Source organism: Cucurbita pepo, chromosome 16, assembly GCF_057944985.1.
Source record: "Cucurbita pepo subsp. pepo isolate OVF chromosome 16, ASM5794498v1, whole genome shotgun sequence".
Lineage (NCBI taxonomy): Eukaryota > Viridiplantae > Streptophyta > Magnoliopsida > Cucurbitales > Cucurbitaceae > Cucurbita > Cucurbita pepo.
The window spans coordinates 13,228,840-13,252,334 of record NC_141813.1 but is presented as its reverse complement, the minus strand read 5'-3'; the positions used below and the strand labels follow the sequence as shown (position 1 = coordinate 13,252,334).

The 23,495-nt window shown below is 38.1% G+C and overlaps 5 protein-coding genes and 1 long non-coding RNA gene across 10 annotated transcripts; 5 read left to right on the top strand and 1 right to left on the bottom strand.

Moving 5' to 3' along the window:
• Positions 1-30: 30 nt before the first annotated feature.
• Positions 31-3,431, top strand: LOC111777291 (uncharacterized protein At1g03900). Its single transcript, XM_087118603.1, has 8 exons — positions 31-570; positions 1,056-1,087; positions 1,588-1,688; positions 1,829-1,901; positions 2,001-2,032; positions 2,458-2,548; positions 2,691-2,805; positions 2,903-3,431. The coding sequence occupies exons 1-8, from the start codon at positions 457-459 to the stop codon at positions 3,203-3,205; spliced, it is 861 nt and encodes a 286-aa protein (XP_086974729.1). The 5' UTR covers positions 31-456; the 3' UTR covers positions 3,206-3,431.
• Positions 3,432-3,994: 563 nt separating this feature from the next.
• On the top strand, positions 3,995-8,748 carry LOC111777289 (uncharacterized). Of its 4 annotated transcripts, none has more exons than XM_023656824.2 (5): positions 3,995-4,152; positions 5,717-5,829; positions 5,995-6,673; positions 8,113-8,276; positions 8,391-8,748. In XM_023656824.2, exons 2-5 carry the CDS (start codon positions 5,743-5,745, stop codon positions 8,550-8,552), a joined length of 1,092 nt encoding a protein of 363 aa, XP_023512592.1. In that variant the 5' UTR covers positions 3,995-4,152; positions 5,717-5,742; the 3' UTR covers positions 8,553-8,748. The 4 variants fall into 4 exon arrangements, with proteins under 4 accessions (XP_023512592.1, XP_023512591.1, XP_023512590.1 ...); XM_023656823.2 differs by having other exon boundaries at positions 8,388-8,748; XM_023656822.2 differs by having other exon boundaries at positions 8,385-8,748.
• Positions 8,749-10,735: 1,987 nt separating this feature from the next.
• On the top strand, positions 10,736-12,539 carry LOC147789114 (uncharacterized). Its single transcript, XR_015412209.1, has 2 exons — positions 10,736-10,783; positions 12,379-12,539. It is a non-coding gene; the product is annotated as an uncharacterized LOC147789114 (long non-coding RNA).
• Positions 12,540-13,645: 1,106 nt separating this feature from the next.
• Positions 13,646-16,414, top strand: LOC111777288 (protein trichome birefringence-like 39). The gene is made up of 5 exons (XM_023656821.2): positions 13,646-14,026; positions 14,109-14,280; positions 15,356-15,531; positions 15,622-15,780; positions 15,856-16,414. Exons 1-5 carry the CDS (start codon positions 13,749-13,751, stop codon positions 16,145-16,147), a joined length of 1,077 nt encoding a protein of 358 aa, XP_023512589.1. The 5' UTR covers positions 13,646-13,748; the 3' UTR covers positions 16,148-16,414.
• A 152-nt stretch (positions 16,415-16,566) lies between these two features.
• On the top strand, positions 16,567-18,535 carry LOC111777287 (late embryogenesis abundant domain-containing protein / LEA domain-containing protein). Its single transcript, XM_023656820.2, has one exon. The coding sequence runs from the start codon at positions 16,907-16,909 to the stop codon at positions 18,374-18,376; it is 1,470 nt and encodes a 489-aa protein (XP_023512588.1). The 5' UTR covers positions 16,567-16,906; the 3' UTR covers positions 18,377-18,535.
• A 405-nt stretch (positions 18,536-18,940) lies between these two features.
• LOC111777286 (transcription factor GTE4) lies at positions 18,941-22,972 on the bottom strand. 2 transcript variants are annotated; one of them, XM_023656819.2, is made up of 6 exons: positions 22,477-22,972; positions 20,560-22,345; positions 20,422-20,467; positions 20,216-20,329; positions 20,020-20,090; positions 18,941-19,262 (listed from the first exon to the last, which is right to left on the bottom strand). In XM_023656819.2, exons 2-5 carry the CDS (start codon positions 22,264-22,266, stop codon positions 20,032-20,034), a joined length of 1,926 nt encoding a protein of 641 aa, XP_023512587.1. In that variant the 5' UTR covers positions 22,267-22,345; positions 22,477-22,972; the 3' UTR covers positions 18,941-19,262; positions 20,020-20,031. The 2 variants fall into 2 exon arrangements, with proteins under 2 accessions (XP_023512587.1, XP_023512585.1); XM_023656817.2 differs by having other exon boundaries at positions 20,560-22,972.
• Positions 22,973-23,495: the final 523 nt, after the last annotated feature.

The following is a 23,495-nucleotide window of genomic DNA, read 5'->3' as shown; positions in this document are numbered from 1 at the left end:
CCCAACTAAGTATCTTCCAATCCACTCAAGACCAGAATATGAATTATCCGAACTACAATTAAATATTAAAAAGAATTCCTCTTCATCAGGGCCGTCAATTGATCAGACTTCTGTCTCCCCATAATAAGCCTAGGATGGTTAGACATCGAATCGAACGGTTGAAGTTTGTTATAACAATACGGTTGCAATTGGTACCGGCGCAGAGGATTACGGGTTACTTCGTCTATGTCCGGACCTTCAATCTTCTTTGAAGCGGAGAGGGCAACTGAAAGCGAGTTGTTTCTCCAGGCTACCAGTTTTCACATCCAATAACTCAGCTCATTTTCAATTCACCTGAAATTTCCACATTCATTTCGATTTTCTCAATTCCGGCTTTGGTTTCAACGGATTGCTGGCCGTATTTCTCCGATCTCGATTTTGATCTCACGATCTCTCGAATCTCTTTCTTATTTCTCCATGGAGGAGAAGCAGCAGAAGACGGCGAAGGATCAAGAACGCCAAGAGGATCACGAAGAGAATGAAGCAATTGAGCTTGTTCTCTTTCAAGTTTCTGAATGTTATGTCTATTTGGTGAGTAAATTATGCAAGTTTTTAGTTCTGATGCAGAAATCTGAGCTTTCTGTGGACTTCTTTTGCGATTAGCCAAATGTGAAGTAGTTGTTTGCACCATAGTTGATTATATACTGTTGGGAATTGCTGATATCATGTTTGGCTTTTTTTCTTCATTTTCTTACGTCCTATTCTACATTTTTAAATCATGCAATTGAGATATCTTAGTAATTAACATGTATGTTGCTACTGTTTGATAACTTGTTGGTGCGTGTAATTTGTGGTGCCGCGTTTCTGCATCCACATTTGGCCTCTTGGTGGGATAATGTTCATATGAATAATGCGAGAAAACTAATGTAATGTATCATCTGTTTTTTCTGTACAAATACAACAAGATAGTTTCGTGTGTACGATAATGTTAGGTTCTGTTGGTTATTTTCTGTCTTCAACTTACCTGTTAATTTTTTCTAGTAAACCTTATTGTCTTTTTTAATGATTTCCTGCAGATACCGCCAAGAAAAAGTGCAGCTTCCTACAGGTTTCTTAATTTTTCCTTGATTTACAATGGATAATAGTGTGAATTGCAATATGATCTTGATATCATATAGAAGCCTTGTTGTTGACGAATTTTATGTCCCCTAGATCAATTTGGTGATTTCATTATTTAGTTTTCCAACATAAATGTGTCTGCTGGTGACTTATAATTCCAATTTAAGTTAATATTACAGAGAATATAATTACTAAAAGAATTTGAAAGTACACACCAACGAGATGCCTGAAATTTAGCTAGATCTAAAAATATCTCCCAAGACGTGCACTTATCTTTGAAGAGCTCTATGCCCACTCAGTAGCTGTTCAAACATTGAATAATGGGAAAATGCTACATGTCATGTTAAATGTCTTACAAATACACTACATATGCTCCTATCCAAAAAAAATCCACTACGTATGTTCCCCATCTATGACTTAGTTATGAAAATACACTATATTGTCACCCTTAATAACTTAGTTTTCCACATGTGCTCTGGTTACCTTAAGGGCTGATGAATGGGATGTGAATAAATGGGCCTGGGAGGGAAAACTGAAAGTCCTTAGCAAGGGAGAAGAATGCATTATCAGACTTGAAGATAAGGCTACAGGTGAGATAATCTCTTATAGTTAGTTGCTACAAAGCAAGTATTGTGGATTGGTAGTATTAAAAGGTAGGTGAATTATATTATTGCAGACGAGGTATATTTGGTGTTTCTAAAGACTAATAAGCTGTTTATTATTATAATAGGTGAATTATATGCTCGGGCATTTTTGAGAGAAGGGGAACAGCATCCAGTTGAAACTGTAATTGATAGCAGCAGGTTGGTTTCATTTTTAATTGAAGTCTAATCGATATACCAACTTTATCTTGTTTTAATGCTATATTTGAAGGTGCCTGATATAATGCTCAACTATTGCAGATATTTTGTTCTTCGCATAGAAGAGAATATTGGTGAGATGACCGTTTCTCTTGCCCACATTTTCCCATATTCTTTTAATTATCTCGTTATAGTACAGTATCTGGATCAGTTTTCTGTGTAATTTTCAGTTTTTGGCCCCCTCCCCCATCTCACTTGATCTTATGTTTGTTTAATGAAGCTATATGTGGTGAAGTGTCATGAAATAACATAAAAGAATATCACTAAATGTTTCAATGAAGTAATTCTTTCCCGTAAAGTTTTCTGTCTACATTCTTGCTTGAGTGGCGCTGAAATGGGTGCAATGGGGTATTTATTTGTGAAACATGCGACCAGCTAACACTTAATTTCTTGACGATAGAACAGTAGAGGTACAGGGGGGAAATGGAGACTGTAGAACAGAATCAATTTGGATTGAATAATTAATAAATGTGAAAGAAATATATGTATATATATGCAGGTGGTCGCCTTCGGCACGCATTTATCGGCATAGGGTTTCGAGAAAGAACTGAGGCTTATGACTTCCAAGCAGCTTTGCATGATCATATGAAGTACACTACCTTCTACTCTGCAATTATTCCATTTTCAAATAGAATTTTCTTGTGAAGTTGAATTATAATAGCATCCTTTTGTGATGATATGGTCTACCATTAGTAAATCTAATGCACTTTTTACAAACTTTTTTGACGAAAGATATCTCAATAAAAAGAAGAGTGCAGAAGAGATGGAACAACAGTTCCAGAAAACATCCTCAGTTGATTACAGTCTGAAAGATGGCGAGACAATAGTACTTCAATTCAAAAGCAAAGTAGGCTGATTTTCTTTGCGTTGATATCTGCTTCCACACATTGGTTGTTTCATTGTGATTAATCTCATCTTTACACGTTCTTTTTTGTTACCAACAGAAAAGCACTAGCAACATCAAGAAGCCTTCTGAGCTAGATGTGAAGGTTTCCCCACCAGAAGAAGAGGGCAACACAAAAAAAGAGTCCATTTTTTGCATCAAACCACCTCCACCTCCTCCAGCTCTACTCTCACCTGTTGCAGCCCAGAAGTCTCCTACGAATGTACCACCAAATATCAATCTGGACGATCCTTCCAAGCACAAGCTTGCAGAACCAGCAAAAGAAGACTCCAATGATGCTGAAGGTCAAAGCACACTTGATTTACCTGATGACGACTTCGGAAATTTCCAGGCAGCTGAGTGATGGCATGGAACGTGTACATTCTCGAATACCCAAATCGATCTTCGTTTTTCACATGCTACAAATTGCTTAGATTTCACATGAGATCGTATGTGTTGTTATTATTAACCTTGTTGTGAAATTAGCATGAAGAGTTATGATTATACCATGCCTCAGCGGTTCAGTTATAACTGTGATGAAGCCAAGCAAAGAGACCAAAGGAAATATGGAATATGATAGAAATTTTCTCGTTCTTGTGTTTTATTTCCATATAATTTTTTTTTAGTTAAACGGACGTGAAAATTTAAACCTCTCATCTTTTAGTCGAAGTTATATTATCTTTAACCAATTAACGAGGATCATGTCAACATATGATCTAGAGATACAAGCACAAGTGGCCAGTTTGGATAGTATATTGTTCTTCGTAGTCAATTTTTCATTAATTATTGCTAGTGTGACAATTTGTTTTATTTAAAATAATATTTTTTATTTTAAAAAATACTTGCAAAGCGTTTAATTTTAATAAAAATAGATGATTACATTAAATTTGGTATTTTATGCTATCAAACTCAAATTAAAAATATAATCTTTTTTTAAGTTCTACAAGATCTAGAGTGGAGAATTCGAACCTCTAAAGAGACTGTACTATACTCGTATTAAAAGAAAATGAGGTAATATAAAAGTTTAATCCTACATTAATTCTCTATAATTGAGGTTAAGCCTAAGTTGGTAAGCCAAAATTCTAGAGGATAATAGGATTTTTCCATTTTCTCTTGTATTGACACGTGGCAGGAATTTCTCTCTCTTCTCTCTCTCCTCTTCAATTTTCCGTCTCTGTATTCATTCTTACATTGGGCCTTCGAAATCCAAGTTGTGATGATCCCATAAATTTTAGTCCCTTTCTTAATCTTCTGGCTTCTGGGTATCGAGATTGACCCTTTTCTGCTATCACAAAGTGTTGAAGTTTCGAGGTTCGGCAACCAAACCTTAAGCCCTTGCTCTCTTCATCATCTTGCTTTTATCTTCTTCTTATGAACTCTTTTTCCCTGATCATCTCAATTTTGTGTTTTGTTCATGTTCATCTTTATCTACATATCTAGATGATGTGTTACTGTACTGTGTAAAAAAATATGTTCGTTTTGGAGATGTTTTTTTGATGATCACTGTAAATACGGCTGGAATTTTCATGAACTTCTCTCCAAGTGCTTTGTTTCTGTCTTTTTCTTATTGGGTAGGCTGTTTTAGTGGCTGATGAATTTCGAATGTCAATTTTTGTGGCTTACATTTGTTAATTAATGAGGATCACAGTGTGTTTTCTGCACAGATTCTGTAGCTTGTTATAATTATTTTGAAGATTTTGGTGTTTTGAATTTGAAGCTATGAACATTCTGGGCTTGGTTCTTCCGCCTTCCAATCCATTCCCCGTACTCTGAATTGTTGAGAAATATCGCTGTTGGGACATGCCCTCTTGTACATAGCCCCTACCATGTACTGATTGTGTCAATGATATGTCAAACAATATAGATTGGAAAAGAGAATTTGTAACGGCTTAAGTCCACGGCTAGATATTGTCCTCTTTGAGCTTTTTCTTTAAGGGCTTCCCCTCGAGGTTTTAAAACGCGTTTATTAGGGAGAGGTTTCCACACTCTTCCAACCGATGTGAGATATCACAATCCACCCCCCTTGGAGGCCTAGCGTCCTTGCTGGCACACTGCTTGGTGTCTGGTTCTGATACCATTTCTAACAACCTAAACCCACCGCTAGCAGATATTGTCTTCTTTAGACTTTTTCTTTAGGGCTTTCTCTCAAGGTTTTACAACGCGTCTGTTAGGGAGAGGTTTCCGCACCCTTATATCAGGAACGCTTTGTTGGTTTTAAAATGCGTCTGTTGGGGAGAGGTTTCCATACCCTTATATAAGGAATGCTTTGTTGGTTTTAAAACACGTTTGTTAGGGAGAGGTTTCCACACCCTTATAAAGAATGCTTCGTTTTCCTTCCCAACCGACGTGGGATCTCACAGTATATGGGTTCATTAAAGGGTTTCTATCATCAAATAGGTAATCTTTTATGCCAATATGAGAGTATCTCTTGTATGATATGGAAAGATCATCCCTAAATGCTCATTAAAAGATAGTTGCCTAAGCATGTTTCAAGAACAGCTCTTCCTGGCTTCGGCTTGCATTTGATTTGGTATGATAATGAGGCAATTACAATTTGTTCTAGTAGAACATTTGATCTATATCATACTACTACTTTTGCTAGATGCTATGCCTTCGAGTCTCAGATGATCCGGTCTATCTATTCTCCAAACGGAACTAAGACGATCGTGTCTATCTTAAAGCTTTAATCGTGCACTTTTAGCATTGCTTACTACTCTTGATCTTCAGAACCAAATGTGGGAGCATTGCAGCAACAATGACTCCATTTTTGTTTGTTGCTCCTGATTCTTGTTTCATTAATCAAATTTTATTTATCGAATATAATCTTTGTTTACTAGCACGATCTTATATTCGACAAATATGTTGCACCTTGCAGACGAGAGTAGCATCATCTAAATCGAAATGGATGTAAAAGGCATTGCTTGGGTCGGGCGTTTGTATGAAAAGTTCGAAACTATGTGCCTCGAGGTCGAAGACATTATATGTCAGGTGGGCATTTTGATTCAGCTGTCTACTCCTTCGCCTCTGGTTCCCGTACCTAATCGACTCGTGCCTTGTCCGAGTCGTCTAAATGTTTAATTTCGATTTGTTTCATGTCTTAAATGACACTCTTCCATTAACTTGGTCTACTATTTTCTCCTTATCTTGAGACAGGACACTGCTAAATATGTTGAGAATCAGGTGGAAGTAGTTGGAGCAAGTGTCAAAAGGTTCTATTCTGATGTTATGCAAGATTTGCTTCCCCAATCTGAATTGAGTGATGAGAAGGTGGCTGTTTGTAATGCAGCTCTTGACGACTACGAAAACGTTGTTATATGTAAGAAACCAATGGTCGGTATGAAGATAGAGCGTTCAAAATCAACTGAGAACTCGAGAGGAACTGCTGATACCATACGAGATATTGTACATCAGCTGCCACGTGGACCGAACCGTGCCAATAATCCCGATTTGGTATCTTCTCCATATTCTGCTACTAGAGCCCAAAATGATGTGTGTTCCAGAGAAAAGGATGATGACAATGTACGTCATAAGCTAGACCTCGATGGTCGAGACTCTACGACAAAAGGATGCAAGTCCGAGAAGAAATATGCAACTGATGCATCATCATGCTGTGCAATCTCTAATAGAAAATCTGAAGCTTCGAGCGAGCTGGCTAGTAATATGGAAACGACCATGTCGGTTAAAGGCACGAGGTTTAATTCAGCGATGCAAAGTTCGAATGAGACCGAAACTAAATCTGATGACTTATTATATGATGTTTCATCAAATTTCATTGTGGATGCTGAGGAGACGAGACTTCTATCTTGTGGTGATTCATCAGCAGAGCTAGATGGTATGTTTTAGCTTTTTCATGTCATACTTTCTTTTGCACTTGTTTGTCTGCTGGAGATGTTTCAACCATTTATGGGTCAGTTAGAGTGAGATGATCCTTTTCGAATAGGGATGTGTAGTAGATTAGTGGATGTAGGGTGTTTTCGGGGGAAACTTCTTGTAATAGCCCAAGCCCACCGCTAGCAGATATTGTCCGTTTTGGTCCATTACGTATCACCGTCAGCCTTATGATTTTAAAACGCGTCTACTAAGGAGAGGTTTCCACACCCTTGTAAGGAATGTTTCGTTCCCCTCTCCAACCGATGTGGGATCTCACAATCTACCCCTTTGGGGGCCAGCGTCCTTGCTGGCACACTGCTAGGTGTCTGGCTCTGATATCATTTGTAATACCCTAAGCTCACCGTTAGTAAATATTGTTCACTTTGGCTCATTACGTATTCCCGTCAGCCTCACAGTTTTAAAACGCGTCTATAGAGAGAGGTTTTCACACCCTTATAAGAAATGCTTCATTCCCCTCTCCAACCAATGTAGGATCTCACAATCCACTCCCTCTGGGGGCCCAGCGTTCTCACTGGCACACCACTCAGTGTCTGGCTCTAATATCATTTGTAATAGCCCAAGCCTACCGCTAACATATATTGTCTACTTTGTTCCGTTACGTATCGCCGTCAGCCTCACAGTTCTGTAACGCGTCTATTAGGGAGAGGTTTCCACACCCTTATAAGAAATGTTTCATTCTCCTCTCCAACCGATGTGGGATCTCACAATCCACTCCCTCTAGTGGCCCAACGTTCTCATTGACACACCACTCAGTGTCTAGCTCTAATGTCATTTGTAACAGCCCAAGCCTACCGCTAGCATATATTGTTTACTTTGTTCCATTACGTATCACCGTCAGCCTCACAGTTCTGAAACGCGTCTACTAGGGAGAGGTTTCCACACCCTGATAAGAAATGTTTCATTCCCCTCTCCAACCAATGTGGGATCTCACAATCCACTCCCTTTAGCAGCCTAGCGTCCTCATTGGCACACTACTCGGTGTCTGGCTCTTATATCATTTGTAACAGTCCAAGCCTACCGCTAGCAGATATTGTCTATTTTGGCTCTATCACAATCAGTCTCACAGTTTTAAAACACGTCTACTAGGGAGAGGTTTCCACACCCTTATAAGAAATGTTTCGTTCCCCTCTTCAATCGATCTGAGATCTCACATGTGTTGAAGCTGGTTGTAATGATTTTTCAGCAAAATTGCTCAAAAAGGTCATGAAAGATGCTGATAAACTCATAGACTTAGGCCAACCAGACCACCCCATGAACAGCTCTCTTTAAGCTTTTCTTGCCTCTGTTTTTAGCTCCTCAAAACAAGAGCCATTCAACTGTCTGGTGAATAATTTCATTGTAGTGAGCTGATAAACATGGTTTGAATTGTATTTTACACAGCAAGATCACATTCTTGGAGTCTTGATGAACTTGAGCTTGAACATGTAACACACAACATTCAACCAGCTGATGAAACAAATCTGGACGAAGAAGCATGCGTCTTAGTGAACGGAGACGACGTTCATTTCGATTCCAACGAACAACTCAAACACAAACATTACAAGGTACTCTATTCGCACTCTCCTCGTAACATAATCCAACTCCGACTTGCAGGGTTGTCCAGTTAGTTCAGTTTCATTCATCTTTCACTGAGTCGTCTACTTTTCCACAAGAAGAAGATAACCGGAGCATTTTCTTTCACAAAGAAGTCAAGGAGGAAGCAAGAATACAAAGAGCTTGCAGTGAAGCATGGCTATGGCTTCACTACCATCCCAAACCAGCTACACGAACAGAAACTACCGGCCGGAGACGTCTCGGAACACGATTGGCAGCTTCTCTAAGCTCGGAATCGACATTCTTGAATGAACAGTATGTAAATTGCTAAGGTGAGAAATCCATAAGAACAAATATCAGAAGCATTATCTGTTGTCTTATATAAAAGTGGTCTCCTGTGAGTGTATCATAGTTAATTACATCCTAAAACAATGTTACTTTAATTCATATGCTTATAATGAATGTTTGTGCATAGTTTTCCAAGATTTGAGTTTGCTTTTGCTTCTCGGTTCTTAACCAAACCTCTCCTTAGTAGACGCGTATTAAAATCGTAAGGCTGACGGCGATACGTAACAGGCCAAAGCAGACAATATGTACTAGTGGAGGGTTTGGACTGTCACAAATGGTATCAGACATTCGGCTTTGAAGGGGGTGGATCATGAGATCCTGCATTGGTTGGAGAAGGAAGGGTGTGGAAGGACAATATCTACTAGTAGTAGACTTGGACGGTTACAGAAATGCTGAAGTTGTTTGATATTAGACCGTACGAAACTCAACCGATTAAAATGTATAATATTTAAAAAAATATATAATTTATTATTATTTGGTGATATTATATTAATAATTAGAGATTTAATGGTTAATGACGTGTTTAACGTAAATGACGTGGAATAAAACATTTCTTAGAAGGCAACTTTCACTACAATCAATGCGACTGGGCCGGACTTTTGGTAGGCAACTATGGCCCACTTGGCCCAATTAAATGATTTATTTATTTATTTATTTTATTTTCTTAATTTGTTAATTATTAAACTTGACTTTAAAGATTCAATATTCTTCCCCCTTTGTTTCTTTTTTTCCACCAGACGCCGAAAAGGGGACTTTCCGGATAAGACTTCAAATGGCTTATAGCTAAGCACTGCTGTGTTTCTTATGGTGGGACCCACCCATTTGCACATACACCATTTTCCCACTATCGACTCTTGCTTGGTTAGAATCTAAGCTTGTTCGACCATACATGTTGCATGCGCATGCATGTTCAATTGACTTGTCTCTACGTTATGTCAAATCATTCGGCTCAATCTTGCCTCTACTTTGGACCAAGGTCTCTCAATTCAACGTCACCTCTCATTGTGTCATCTTGATTCTCAATCAACATGGCTCATATGTCTTGACACCATCTAAATTCAAGAGGTGTCGCCGGCCATCGCTACTCACTCGATCATGTCATTGAAAATGAGCCCACATGTCGTTCATCCCATCTGGATAAATGAAAAAGTAGTGTTTATAAGATTTTGAAAATGTTAATGGATTGAATTGCAATTAAAAATGATTGATTGTTTTTTTTTTTTTTTTTTTTTTTTTTAATTTTTGGTTGAAAATAATGGAATTTAGAACCCCACAAACAAACGTGCCCTTAACGAAACTACATAAAACAGAATAGAAACATGATGAATCATGAATTATGGTATTATTTGTTGTCCTTTTACCAACTTGTCTTGTGGTTGTGCTGATCCAACTTCCAAGCGTGGCGGCTGCCGGATGGGTGGGGGCTCCCCACACCAATCACCACACCCCGCCGAGCGACGTGTCGATCACGGTCTGTTCATACTTTTCATAAACCATCCACAACCTATCGTTAATTTTAAATAAAAATCGTTAATATTTTTTAAATTTTAGACAACAAATATCACTGTATACGAATTCATTCAAAAATAATAAAATATTTATTTATTATTTCAATAAATTTTAAATATTAGAAATCTTCATTATATTATAACAAAGGCTATAATATTATTATAGGATGAAAATTAAAAATAATAATAATAAATAAAGTAATTATAATAATTTACTCTTTCTTGATCTATACATGAGATCCAACATCAATCTTTTTATAATATTTAGCAAAAATAATTAAAATATAATTATATATTTATGATATGTTTTGATTGGGAGGGACAAAATTTTATTTAAAAATAGAAAAAAACAGTTTTTTAACTCCGAATATTGAGGCTTCTATTTAATGGCATGTGGCAATTATTTCGTCTATTGTGATTTTATATATTATTTATTAAATTTATTAATTAATTTCGAAATTAGAGCAAAAACCAACGGCTGAGATTAAATATATGGACAAAGAGGTGACAACTTCCATGAAGATTCATTCTGTATTATTGCTTCAATCATTTCCTATATATCCAATTTTTTATTCACTATATATTTTTCAAATATTTAAATATATGACAAATCATTCGACGATACGGCTAGAAGCTGATTTTGGACTATTACTGCTTTCACGGTAAACAACGTCTCTTTTCTTTTCCTTCCCGTCTTCATAGTTCATCTAGATTTTAGAAGCTAAACTCAAAAAGGGTATCTCGATAAACATCGGTATACTGCTATTAGTGCTTGTTTGTACACTCTTTTACTACTAGCTTTAGTACTACCTTCTCCCGTTAATTTTCAATTTCGAATATAAAGCGTGACATCCCGCACGTTTAGACTTCAAAATGATGACGATGCATATATAGTGTAAATTATTTAATGAGTCGTAATACATGACGTAGGTCGTGATAATGATGAAGAAGTTGAATATGTGTTTGTTACATGCATGTGAGGGTTCATGATGGATAAATATCATCCATGAATTAAGAAAAAGAAAGGCATATAAAGTAGTGGACATGTGAAAGGATTAAAAATGTATGTCATTTTCATTTTACCATATGCTCCCACCACCTTTGGGACTGTCATATACATATATATATATATATATATAAATAACGACAGCAAATCGAGTTTATGGCTCTAAATTTATTATTTTTTTATTTTTAAATTTTGGGTTATTTTTTAAAATATATAATAAAATAAATAAACCGGCGGGTAAAAATAGTGTTTATAAACTTAATTGTGACGAGTTAAAAAAAAAAGTGTAGCCCATGAGGGAATATTCTTATTATTTGATAATAAAATACTATAATTTATTATTATTATTATTATTATTATTATTTTTTGGCATATAATAAGACAATGGATTATTAATTATTATTTGTTATACGAAAGGACTTTTGTTTGGGCAAGCAATTGACTTGAGAAGTCATTCATTACACTGACAACTCATTCTTGGACTTCCACCTATTTCCATATTATTCATTTCATTTTCTTTCCCAATTTATATTGAATGAGACATACACTACTTTCTAATTAATAAATTAATTTATTATTTTATATCCTATAAAATTTAAAATTATTACGATAAATTTCAACATAATCATGTTTAAATAATAATTTAAGCGGTCGATTATATATAGATATACTATAAATACGACCCACTTTATACATCATATTTAATCGCACATGTTTAATTATATATATATATAGCTTTGCTTGTAAGTTATTATATTTGGACTTTAATTTTGGTGGGATGAAATAATTGCAGTTGTTGTTGTCGTTATATAGTTATCATTAATCGAAAAGAAAATATTCTATATGATCAATTGAGAGTTTGGTTTTTAGAGAGGCTTTATGTTCGGGATTCAAAATTTGGGTTTGGCACTGCGACATGATCACGTTATCTACTCTTCATTTTTTACGAGCGAACGCTATCCCTACAAAACCAACACGAGTCCTTGTTCGTATGTATCTTAACAAAATTTCAATAGGACACCCAACATAAAATTACTTCGAGCAGCACACTTAACTATGAAGATTATATGGTTGAGTCACTGAAAATAAATGTGCACCTTGTTGATATATGTAGTGATTTTCAATTCTTTTAAATATTCAAAATTACGCTTATTTATGCGTCGTCCGTTCATTGATATATCTCTCCTATACGGGTCGTGTGTATATATATATATATATATATATATATATAATTTTTATTTTATTGTGTAGGTGGATATAAATGCGATGTTAGCAGCCCAGATTTGATTGGCTGAGATGGGCCCACGACATTAAAGAAGTAACAGGATGTTTCTTTTAACGTGTAGAAGATGGACCAAACCAATTAAAAAAATTGTAATCAATAATGGAAAATAGTATATATTATAAATTTACAGTATAGTTTTATTTTCTCTCTCAGCTTAAAAAGAAAAATTAATTCTTATTAAATGAGAAATTTTCAATATGAAAAACTATATAGTAAATTAGTAAATGAAAAGAAAAGGACTTTATGTAGGAATATTATAAAGTTAACAGAGCATAAAGGTAAATGAAAAAAGAATCCTTTTTATAAAAGTTATTTTTATTTATAATAATTATAAATTCTATTTTGATCATAGTCTGATGATGATGCTGTTTCTTTTTTGTTTGTTTTTTTTTTCTTTCTTTTTTCTTAAAAAAAAAAAAACATTTTAGTGGTTTTCCGTAGGTAACGCCCTAAATCCGGTGAAGGTTTCCACGCCCTTATAAATGATTTATAAATGATGGTTTGTTCTCCTCCCCAATCAATGTGGGACATCACAATCCATTCTTCCTCGGGCGGGGCTCATCGTCCTTGCTGACACTCTATCCTTCCTCTAATCGATGTGGGACCGCCCCCAAATCCACCCCCTCGTGTCTGGCTCTGATACCATTTGTAACGCCCTAGATCCACGGCTAGCCTATATTGTCCTTTTTGGGCTTTCCCTTTCAAGCTTCCCCTCAAAGGTTTAAAACACTCATGCTAGGGAAGGTTTCCACACCCTTATAAATGCTAGTTTGTTCTTCTTCCCAACCAATATACGACATCACAAAAATGATCTAGGATCGATCTTAGCTCTTCATTTTCAGTGGTTTAATCATAGAAACTCTAAATACGTGTGAATCACGTAAACAAGGACAAAATACTCTAAAGGGGTCTACATTATTTGAGAGGATAGTTTTTTCTCATACGTTTAAGTCAAGTAGGTAACGTAGTCATGTTACAGTTGTTACAGTCGAACGTTAAGTTCATCAAGAATTAGGTGTCGAATTTGGATTTTAAATTCTGGGTATGAATCATTAGCGAGTGTACTCGGATCGACCGTGGAAACACTTATCAAAAAGTCAAAGGTTAAACTAAAAAAAAAAAAGAAAAAAAAAGAAAAAGAAAAGTGGATCCCATGGGAAAGCAAGCATGGTTTAAATTTGGTGTTCTTCTCTCTCTCTCTCTCTCCTTTTGATATTATATAAAGCAGATGGTTAAGACAAGATTTCACCCACTCCCTCACTTCTTTAAGCTCCAAAAAGGGCAAAGAAGGAAAATTGCAGGGTGCTGCAGGGGATCGCAACCCAAGAACAGAGCAATGGGTTTCTTATTCCCAGCTGCGATTCTAGCCCTCTCCATTTTCCTCCACCAAACAAATGCACAAATTTCCAACACTACCCTCGCCGCCGTCGCCGGAAACCTAGCCGGAAGCTGCAACCTGTACCAAGGGAAATGGGTTTTCGACTCTTCTTACCCTCTGTACGACGCCTCCACTTGCCCTTTTGTAGATCCACAGTTCAATTGCCAGAAGTACGGCCGTCCCGACAAGTCGTACCTCAAGTATCGGTGGCAGCCATCCGCCTGCGCCCTGCCCAGGTAATAACATAAAACGACGACATGTAGTCCGGCGGGGGTTTTTGATGCGATTAAGATTTGGGGGTTGTTGTGTGAATTGCAGGTTTAATGGGGTGAGGTTCTTGGAGAAATGGAGAGGGAAGAAGATAATGTTCGTGGGGGATTCGTTGAGCTTGAACCAGTGGGAATCGCTGGCTTGTATGATCCATGCATGGCTGCCCAATTCCAAGACCACTGTCTTTAGAACAAATGCCCTTTCCTCCATCACTTTTCAGGTAACCCAACAAAACCAAGACCTCTGTTTTTTTTTTTTTTTTTTTTTTTTCATAAAATTAATGATGTTTTTTTAAACAACAAAACTGTTTTATCCATATTTTAAAAAATTAATTTGTAAAAATGAAAAATTCGTGAAGTAAATCAAGATCCAGAGCATAAATGTGATTATTACACGTCACGACAACTAATTATATTTTAAAAAAAGGGGGAAAAACGTTTAATTTAAATATTTACTTTTAAGTTTTTCCAAAATAATATCTTATTTAAAATTTAATAAAAGGGTTTTGTGTCAGTGAAAAGTGGAGCGTGATTGGCGGTTGACAACTTGTGACCTTCTTCAATTTTTATTCCCCAACTTAGTTTATGTTTTATTTAATGTTGAATTTTGCCCATTTTATTTAAAAAATTAATAGATTATTCATAACTTATAATATATATTTTTTTAGACAATATTTAATATTCTGGGTGTAAATTTATTAAATTATATTATTTTGAGTATAATGTGGGTATAAAAAAAATATGTGGATTTAGAGGAAGAAGAAAATAATTGCAATGGCATACCCAATTCTTAATTGGGCAGTAAATAACCTAACGTAAGTGGTTACCATAGCTTTCAATCCATTCCTTCAAAGTTGGTTTGTTATTATTCTTAGGCCAACCCCTACCATTTATTACCGCGCTAGTAGATATTACATGTTTCCCTAAAAAAATTTAAAATACATTTGTTAGGAAGAGGTTTCCACACCCTTGTAAAAAATGGTTCGTTCTCCTCTTCAATTGATATGTGATCTCATGATACACCTCCTTCGAGTCACAATATCCTTGTCGACACTCGTTCCCTTTCTCTAATTGATGTGGGACCTCTTAATCCACCTCCTTCAAAGCCCAGTGTCCTTGACCGTCTCATGTCTACCCTTTTGGGACTCAACCTCTTCGTTGACACATCACTCAGTGTGGCTCTAATACCAATGGTAACTGCTCAAGCCCACCGCCAACCAATATTGTCCTCTTTGGACATTCTCTCTTGGAGTTTTCAATTTTTTTTTAGAAATGTATTAAAATATGGAAGTGCAGGATTACGGAGTGGAGCTATGGCTGTACAGAACGCCGTACCTGGTGGACATGGTGAACGAGAAGATCGGACGCGTTCTGAAACTTGACTCTATACAGAGCGGCAACGCCTGGAGAGGAATGGATATGCTCGTCTTCAACACTTGGCACTGGTGGACTCACACTGGAAGTTCCCAGCCGTAAGTCATTACAAACTAAATCTTCTTCTTCTTCAATTCTTCTTCAATTCTTGTGCTTATGAATCTGGTTTCAAATGGGGAACGAACCAGGTGGGATTACATTCAAGACGGCAACAGAGTGGTGAAGGACATGAACCGGTATGTGGCCTATTACAAAGGTCTCACCACTTGGGCCAGATGGGTTAATCTCAATGTGGATCCTTCTAAAACCAAGGTTTTCTTCCTGGGAATCTCCCCCACCCACTACGTGTAAGTGAATCCCGTACTTGTTGTGAATTGAATCAAGATTAATAGAAAATGGGCTGAAAGAGGAATTGGTTTCAGTGGCAGAGATTGGAGCCAGCCGGCGAGATCGTGCTCCGGCGAAACAGAGCCTTACTTCGGAGGAAGGTATCCGGCGGGGACGCCGATGGCATGGGTGGTGGTGAACAAGGTTCTGAGTAGGATTAAGAAGCCGGTGGTGTTCCTCGACGTCACCACTCTGTCTCAGTACAGGAAGGACGGACATCCGTCGGCATACAGCGGGGAACACAGCGGCACCGATTGTAGCCATTGGTGCCTTCCTGGTTTGCCTGATACCTGGAACGAGCTATTGTACGCGCGTCTGTTTGCCTGAAAGTAACGTAAAAAACCGATTCATAGATCTCTGTTTGTTCTTCGTTTTCGTTTCTGAATGCGTAGGGGAAGAAGAAGAAGAAGAAGAAGAAGAATAAGGATTAGAAATTAATTTAATTTGTAATTGTAAATTGAATTGTTGTTGTTTGTTGAATTGGATTGGGGGATGCATTTACCTAAATCCATCACTTTCTTCCAACATTATTTGGAACACACTCACAAATACTTACTTATCCTATATTCGATCTTTTTGTTCTTTTTTCCTATATATGTTCTGACCAATTTTCGTTCCAAAAACTTATAATTATATCAATTAAACATTAAATTTCTACGATCATCTATGAAGAACACTCTTGTGAATTTTGTAGAGCCAAACCTTTCAGCGAAGGAAAGTCGAGACCTAACCTTCTTCCTCTGTAAGCAAAAGGAGACGAGAATCCTTCTAACATAAAGGGTAAAGAGAATCTTGGGGCTGTAAGAATGTGTCGGAAAGAAATCAAGGAAATCCCTGAAACAAATTCTATCCTCAAATCAAACGTGGCAAATGAAGAAAAACTCCACCTGTCAACTGAGTTGCTTAGTCACCTCAGTCAGTCGGCTACTTCCGTTCCACCTGGCCATTAACACCGACACGTCTTCCTCCATTGCAGACCCTCTCTTCCAGAAACCGCCTCTCTCTGTCTTATTTACACCCATTTCCATCCATTTTCGAAATCTACTTCAAACATAGAAACAATACAAACCCCACAGAGAAAAAAGGATGGCAGCAGAGCAATTGAGCCGCAGAGACAACACCACGAAGGAAAGAGAAATTCAGGTGGAGAAAGAGAGAGTTCCACAGTTGACAAGCCACTTCGAGGCCATAGCAGTGCAGTGCAAAGCCGCAACTCCAGAGAAAACTCATGAATTGGCTAGTGACGGGGGAAAAGAGGCGCAGGGTACCAGCATAGCCAAAGGGGCACTTCCGGGAAGAGAGGTGAGACGGAGTGTTGCAGAAGGTGAAGTTGGAGATGGAAAGCCAGATGAGACCCATGAATTGGCTGCTCAATTTGACTCTCTTGCTGAAAAAGTAAGAGACAAGAGAGAGACAGATACAGAGAATGAAAGGGAGAGGCGAGCACGTGCGGATAAAGAGAGAGAGCAGAGACGGTCTCGAATAGGAGAGGAGCAAAGACTCCCAGAACAGAAAAAAGGGAAAGAGGATGAGATGGGGTTTCGCCAAAATCAACCATCTCTTGAAGAAATTTCAAATGTCAGAGCTACAGCACAGGAGAAATCGAACAAGGCGACAAGGGCTGCTAAGGAACGTTATGATGAAGCCAAGAAAGAATCGCTCAACCAAGGAGTTGGGGCTAGAACAGAGGAGTGGGATCAGGGAGGCACAGAAGGAGCTGAGGGCACAGTTGAAGAGAGGGGCCAACAGACAGGTTTAGGGGCAGTGAAGGAGACACTAACTAGTGCAGCCAAAACAGCAAAAGATTACACTGTGCCAATAGCAGAGAAGGCCAAGGATTACACAGTCCAAAAGGCTGTGGAAGCCAAGGACATTACAGTCTCTGTAGGTCAAACAACAGCGCATTACCTTGGAGAGAAGGCAGTTGCGGCTAAGGATGTAGCAATAGGTGGTGGGAAAGTTGCAGCCGAATACGCTGGCAAAGCGGCTGAGGATCTGAAGGATAAGGCGGTGGTTGCAGGGTGGAGCACAGCCCATTACTCATGTGACACGGCGGTGGAGGGGACAAAAGCAGCGGCAAGGCTCGTGAAGGGAGCTGCAGAGCAGGCTGGAGCAATAGCAGCCAAGCCATTGTCTGCTGCAAAGAATGTTGCTGAATCAACCGGGGAGAGTGTGAAGGAGTACACAGCTAGGAAGAAAGAAGAAGCACAGAGAGAATCTACGTACAAGCAAGCTGAGAAGGAATCCATGTATGAGAAAAGTAGGGAAACTTTTGAATGGGCGAGAGAAGAAGTGAAGGAAAGGGGAGAAGGAAGAGTAAATGAGAAGAACGCTGCGGGGGGAAGAGATGATGGTGGAATATTGGGGGCAATTGGGGAGACCATATACGAGATTGCACAGACAACTAAAGAGATAGTGATTGGGCATGGAGATGAAACTAGAAAACACAGCACATTCGACTTTGAGCATGGCGAGGAAGAGGGAGAGGCAAATGACCAAGGATACGGAAGGGAAGAGCACTACCAAACTGCTACAAGGAAGGAATACAGAGCCTGATAGAAAGTTAAGAACTGTCTTTTTGTTTCAGGGTGAATAAAATTGAGTGTGTGTGTCCTTTCGTGTGCTTTTAAGTAGATCAAGTGTCTTGCAGTGGTGTAAAGGGTGGAGTTTCATATGAAGTAAGGAGCACGCACTGCTATCATGCTCTCTTCTAAATTCGTTCAAATCATCCAGTCGATGGAAAGGTGAAGGGGGTGTGTAGTATATATACCCCATGGTTTTCCATTTCTTCCTATCTTGTCTTCGGACAATGAAGAACACACAGCCCCGCCCCGAAAGACACATTCAGAATATTTTCATAATTGAACACATATTTTGCATCGTATTTCATAACTAGACACTAATTCTCTGAAATTAAAGAAACCGAAGTTGGAGAGGAATGAACTCATAAGTAGGAAGATGCAATACATATATTCAAAACACATATTCTGTACACCATCATATGCGGCCAGGTTTTATTTTTTAAAGAAGAACCAGCTACAAATTAACACAGAGATGGACAGTTCAAGACTCTCAGGCGAACATAGGCAACTGCTAGAAAAAAATAAGATACCCAACAGAGAAAGCAATAGAAAGTCGCATGCTGTGAACTGCATGAGTAATGGAAGTAAGCAATATGCATATTCTGTACGACAAGACTACAAGAAGCATCTATCAAACCAAAATTCTACCATATGTTACAAAATTATTACAATGACAGAATTAACTCTAAACACCCACTAGCATCTAATAGCCCACCACCTTTGGTTCGCAATCAAAAGGATTACCTGATGGCCCATTCCAAAATATTTTTTCACTGTACACCAACTGCAGATTCAAATCCACCATCTGAATTCTTCTGAAGTAGAAGAAATCGATTTACCTTCCATCCATAAAAAACAACCTAAGAAAATACAAGAGTACAACTGTGAAAAATTAAGCCCAAACCATTGGTTAAATTCGAACTTCAGGACCACGAGGACCAAACTGAAGAACGCTCTAATCATAAAGGCCAAATTTGTACTTCAACCTTCTTTTAATAAATGAAAAACGAATAAAGTTTGAAAATGCTGGCAAAAATCTACAATGTGTTAATGAAATGAAATATATACATAAATGATCTCTATATATAATACATAGAACAAATTAGACAAAATACTAAAAGTTTCATGAACTTTGAAATTTGTTCAAACCCTTGGAGACATTTTTATTAAATTAGGATAGAAATTCATATCATCGCTAATGTGTAAGCGGTAAAAACTGAAAATCACACATAATATCATTTACTGTTCATGTAAATACTTATTTTGATATCTTTTGAAACGAAATAAATGGAAACAATCTTAGTCTTCTATAAAGTTGTAAGTAATATAACGTAAGCCTTCTAAACTTGCAAACCATTTGTCACGTCAATTTCCATCCAGAAACAAGAATAAATTTCAAAATTGAAAGATATTAATGAAAAATTTCAAAGTCTAGCGTATTTTGAATAATTTAATCTAATAAATAAAAGGACCAACCTTAGGCAAATGTTTATTAGGTCTATATATTCAAAATCACCAACAAGAAGTGAAATTCCAGAAATAACGCAAACTTAGAATCAAAATATAGCTGCGTGTCAAAAGAAAAAACCAATCATTGTGTAAATATGAAATTATTACCAGAATAGAAAATCAATGCGTTGGTGATCCTGAATCAGATCCTGATCCCGAAGAGCTGTCACTATCAGAATCTGCAACACAAAAATGAAAAAGAAAATTGCTAACATATGAAAAATATAATTTCGACTAGTTCTCAACAAAATGAATGTTGATACGTTATTATAAGCACATCCGAGTAAACATACGATTTACTTACCACTAGAAGAAGATCCAGAATCACTACTAGAGCTACTCGAGCTGCTGGACTTGCTCGAATGATCCCGCTGTTGTCCCCCACGGATGGGTGATGAAGAGGAAAGAATATTTTCATCTGCATGAGAATAACATAAACGTTAGTAACTCTGTTCACTAGACAATTAAAAAAAGAAAAACCCACCAAATTTTGTGCATCAACAGACTGACCTGCTCTAGTTTCTCTGAGTAACTTCGAACCATCAAGGGCGGGGGTCTATACGAGAGAGCAGCAGAGATTTACTTCGCATATATCAATTGATAATTTCGATGAGAAGAAATGACTGGAAAATTATATGCAAGGCTTACCTTCTCCTGACCATTATGCTCGGCTTCTGCCCGAGCCTTCAAAATGGCAAGTTCAGCTTTCCTTTTATTCTTGCTCAAACTTTTCCTGTAATTCGTAACAAGTCTATCAAGCTCCCACAGAGTCTCAGTGTCAACAGTATCAATGTCTACTTCTATTTCGTCTTCTTGTTGGAGAAGTTCAAAGTTTCTCTTTTTGATGATCTGTAGAATGGCATCTAGCTTCTCAGAGGGTAAATTCTGAAGGTTCGTACTGAGCTTTTTCTTTTCATTGTAAGTCATATCTCTTTTGAAGAGATCTTTTGCCTTAGGTTTTTGCAGTGAAGGCGTCCTTGCTGACGGAGTCACACTCATCGGCTGTGTCTTGGAATCGGCTGGGTTAATCAATGACTCTGACCTCCGTAGAATCTTTCTCATGTCAAGAGGAGGAACTGTTATGGGATGGGATTTTATTGAATTGGAAGATGGAGTAGCCCCAAATTCCATTCCCAACCTCAGCTCCTGATAATAGTTTGATTCTATTACAACCCACCTATCCTCAAAGATTTTCAGCAGCTGTTCAGCCATTATGTGAACATCTTGTCCTCTTGGATTATAAGTCATAGCATTATGGAAAGTAAGTCTCACGTCCTCCGCAAATTCTTTTGGAGACTTGTACCAATTCTTGTTTAGCCTCGTTTTCACAGTACCCAAGTCCATTGGATGTCTGATAATGCTATAATAATCGTGCAAACAAAGCCCCTCTACATCGACAGGAGTATTAAATACCCAACCATGCTTGTGCTTCATCAATTTCTCAAGTAAAGAAACACAAGCATTGAAGATCTTGGAACCTGTGCCAAAACCATGTTTAAATTTTCTTCTACTATGCTTTTTCCCAATTAATTTGGACTTCTTATTGCTCTCAGCTGGAGGAATCTTATCTTTAGCAAGCAAGAATTCGGAATTTCTGTAGAACTGGTTTGCTTTCGGGGTCCTCTTCTCCCTTTCCATGAAATCATGCACCCCTTTACCATTCTCCAGAACCGATATGCTTAATTGGCGCAGTGGCCTGGAGTCATCCGTAGGAACACCAACAGAACCGACTTCCGAATGTACATGATATGCTCCACGACCGTTATCAGCTATATCCATTGTCGACACGTGAGAATGGCTATGCCCGCTATTTATCTGGCCCTGTATGGCTTCAATCCTCTTAACCAAATTTCTCACAATTTCAAGCTCACTCTCAAATTTACGCCGAAGCTCTTGCATTTCCTGCTTTGGCTTTGATGCGACCCGATTCTGATCGTCGAAACCCGTACTACTGATCCCATTAACAGAAGGCGGGTCCTGAGTAGCTTCCGTAGTCGGTCCAACGGATGTCTGTCCATCAAGCCTCGTCAAATCGTCAGCATCAGAGGCAGCGTTCGGTAAAGGCTCCTGCTGAGATAGATTCGCATCTTCTGACCCTTCTGAATGCGGCACCGCCTGGTCTGAATTGTTATTTAAGTCTTTAACGTTGCTGAACGTGTCGGAGATGGTCTTCCCATTCCTGTTGCTTGGATCCTTATCGGTGGTGGTGGTAGACACAGTGATGCTAGCGGTAGCACTGGCCGTATTCTGGCTCTTCACACCTTTGAACGTTTTCCTTCTGTAAACCTTACACTCCGAATACCTCTGCTTAATTCTACCATCATCTCCTCCTCCAGCTATAGGCGCTGAAGCCATACAAATAATCAAAATACCCAAAACCCTAAAACCCTCTTTTTATCCTCAGAGTGTCGAATTATCCGTACCTAGGGTTTCCCTTCACCCGAAAAAAAAAAAAATCAAACAAAACACGCAAAAAACTCAAATCTCCAATAAATTAAACACCAACACCGACGCCGTTCACCAAATTAAACCAAACAAATATATATATATCTCTATTAAACAAACCGATTTCTAGGATTCACGAAGGATCCAATAAAACTGCACCGAAGAAGCCACACGAACGAAGAAAATACGTCTAGCAGCACCAAACGTTAGGGTTTGGAGGTCGGAAACCGGAATCCCGGCCAGATCTGGCTCGGTTGTTCTTGAGAAAAACACCACCGGGTCTCTAAGATCCACCGCCTCTCGACGTGGTCACGTTACAGGTGTACGGCAGATGCGAAGATCGTGGCCCGCAGCGTATTATATGACGCGTAAGGACGGCATCCAAAGGCCCGTGCGAAGAAATGGCCTTAGATGTCAATGTTTACGCGTCACTGTGGAAAGTGTACCGCACGGCCCAATGTGAAGAAAGGAGGGAAGAATATTTTGGCGCGTAAAGTGGACGGCGTGGAGATTTGATGGAGTTGGAACAATGGCGGGGACTGGTTTATGAATTTTCGAAGGGGATTTGATAAGTCGTGCGCGTCGATTATTTTGAAAAAAAGAAGGAAGAAGATTATGTTTTGAAGCTACGGAAAATTGAATTTGCCGTTTAAATGCTGCCGTCGGTTACGGCGAGAGTAGGGCATAAATAACTCACTCCAGGCCCAAGCCCAATACTCACCCAAGCCCAAGCCCAGTCATCCCAAATTCAAATCGTCGTCGTTTTATTGCAAAATACTTCTTGAACTCCACGAAGGGAGAGGCGGTAATTCAAATAATTAACTTTTTAGGAAGATTTTAACCGGGCAGTAAAAAAAAAGAAACATTCCACACTTAATTTTTTTTTAAATGTTCCTTATTGTACCAACAAAAGGATCATAAAAAAATTAAAAATTAAAAATTATAACTTATATGACTATATAAAATAATGCGTATATGTAATGGTCAAACGGCGGCAAATACTGTCATCTTTGGATTTCACTCAAGAATGGTTAAATTTTCCCTTATGGACTTCTCCATTATACTCTTGTAATGAATGGTTAATTCTCCTCCAATCGACGTGGGATCTCACAATTCATCCCTTGAGAGCCTAGCGTTCT

Bases quoted from the DNA above. Each gene is read 5' to 3' on its own strand.
- LOC111777286 (XM_023656817.2), bottom strand. From the start codon at position 22,266: ATGGCTTCAGCGCCTATAGCTGGAGGAGGAGATGATGGTAGAATTAAG. The intron at 20,468-20,559 runs GTAAGCCTTGCA...TCTCTCGTATAG, and splicing joins AGCATAATGGTCAGGAGAAG to ACCCCCGCCCTTGATGGTTC. The intron at 20,330-20,421 runs GTCAGTCTGTTG...ATTCTCATGCAG, and splicing joins ACTCAGAGAAACTAGAGCAG to ATGAAAATATTCTTTCCTCT.
- LOC111777287 (XM_023656820.2), top strand. From the start codon at position 16,907: ATGGCAGCAGAGCAATTGAGCCGCAGAGACAACACCACGAAGGAAAGA.
- LOC111777288 (XM_023656821.2), top strand. From the start codon at position 13,749: ATGGGTTTCTTATTCCCAGCTGCGATTCTAGCCCTCTCCATTTTCCTC. The intron at 14,027-14,108 runs GTAATAACATAA...TGTGAATTGCAG, and splicing joins TCCGCCTGCGCCCTGCCCAG to GTTTAATGGGGTGAGGTTCT. The intron at 15,781-15,855 runs GTAAGTGAATCC...AATTGGTTTCAG, and splicing joins ATCTCCCCCACCCACTACGT to TGGCAGAGATTGGAGCCAGC.
- LOC111777291 (XM_087118603.1), top strand. From the start codon at position 457: ATGGAGGAGAAGCAGCAGAAGACGGCGAAGGATCAAGAACGCCAAGAG. The intron at 571-1,055 runs GTGAGTAAATTA...GATTTCCTGCAG, and splicing joins CTGAATGTTATGTCTATTTG to ATACCGCCAAGAAAAAGTGC. The intron at 2,033-2,457 runs GTGAGATGACCG...ATATATATGCAG, and splicing joins TCGCATAGAAGAGAATATTG to GTGGTCGCCTTCGGCACGCA.
- LOC111777289 (XM_023656822.2), top strand. From the start codon at position 5,743: ATGGATGTAAAAGGCATTGCTTGGGTCGGGCGTTTGTATGAAAAGTTC. The intron at 6,674-8,112 runs GTATGTTTTAGC...TATTTTACACAG, and splicing joins TTCATCAGCAGAGCTAGATG to CAAGATCACATTCTTGGAGT. The intron at 8,277-8,384 runs GTACTCTATTCG...CTTTTCCACAAG, and splicing joins TCAAACACAAACATTACAAG to AAGAAGATAACCGGAGCATT.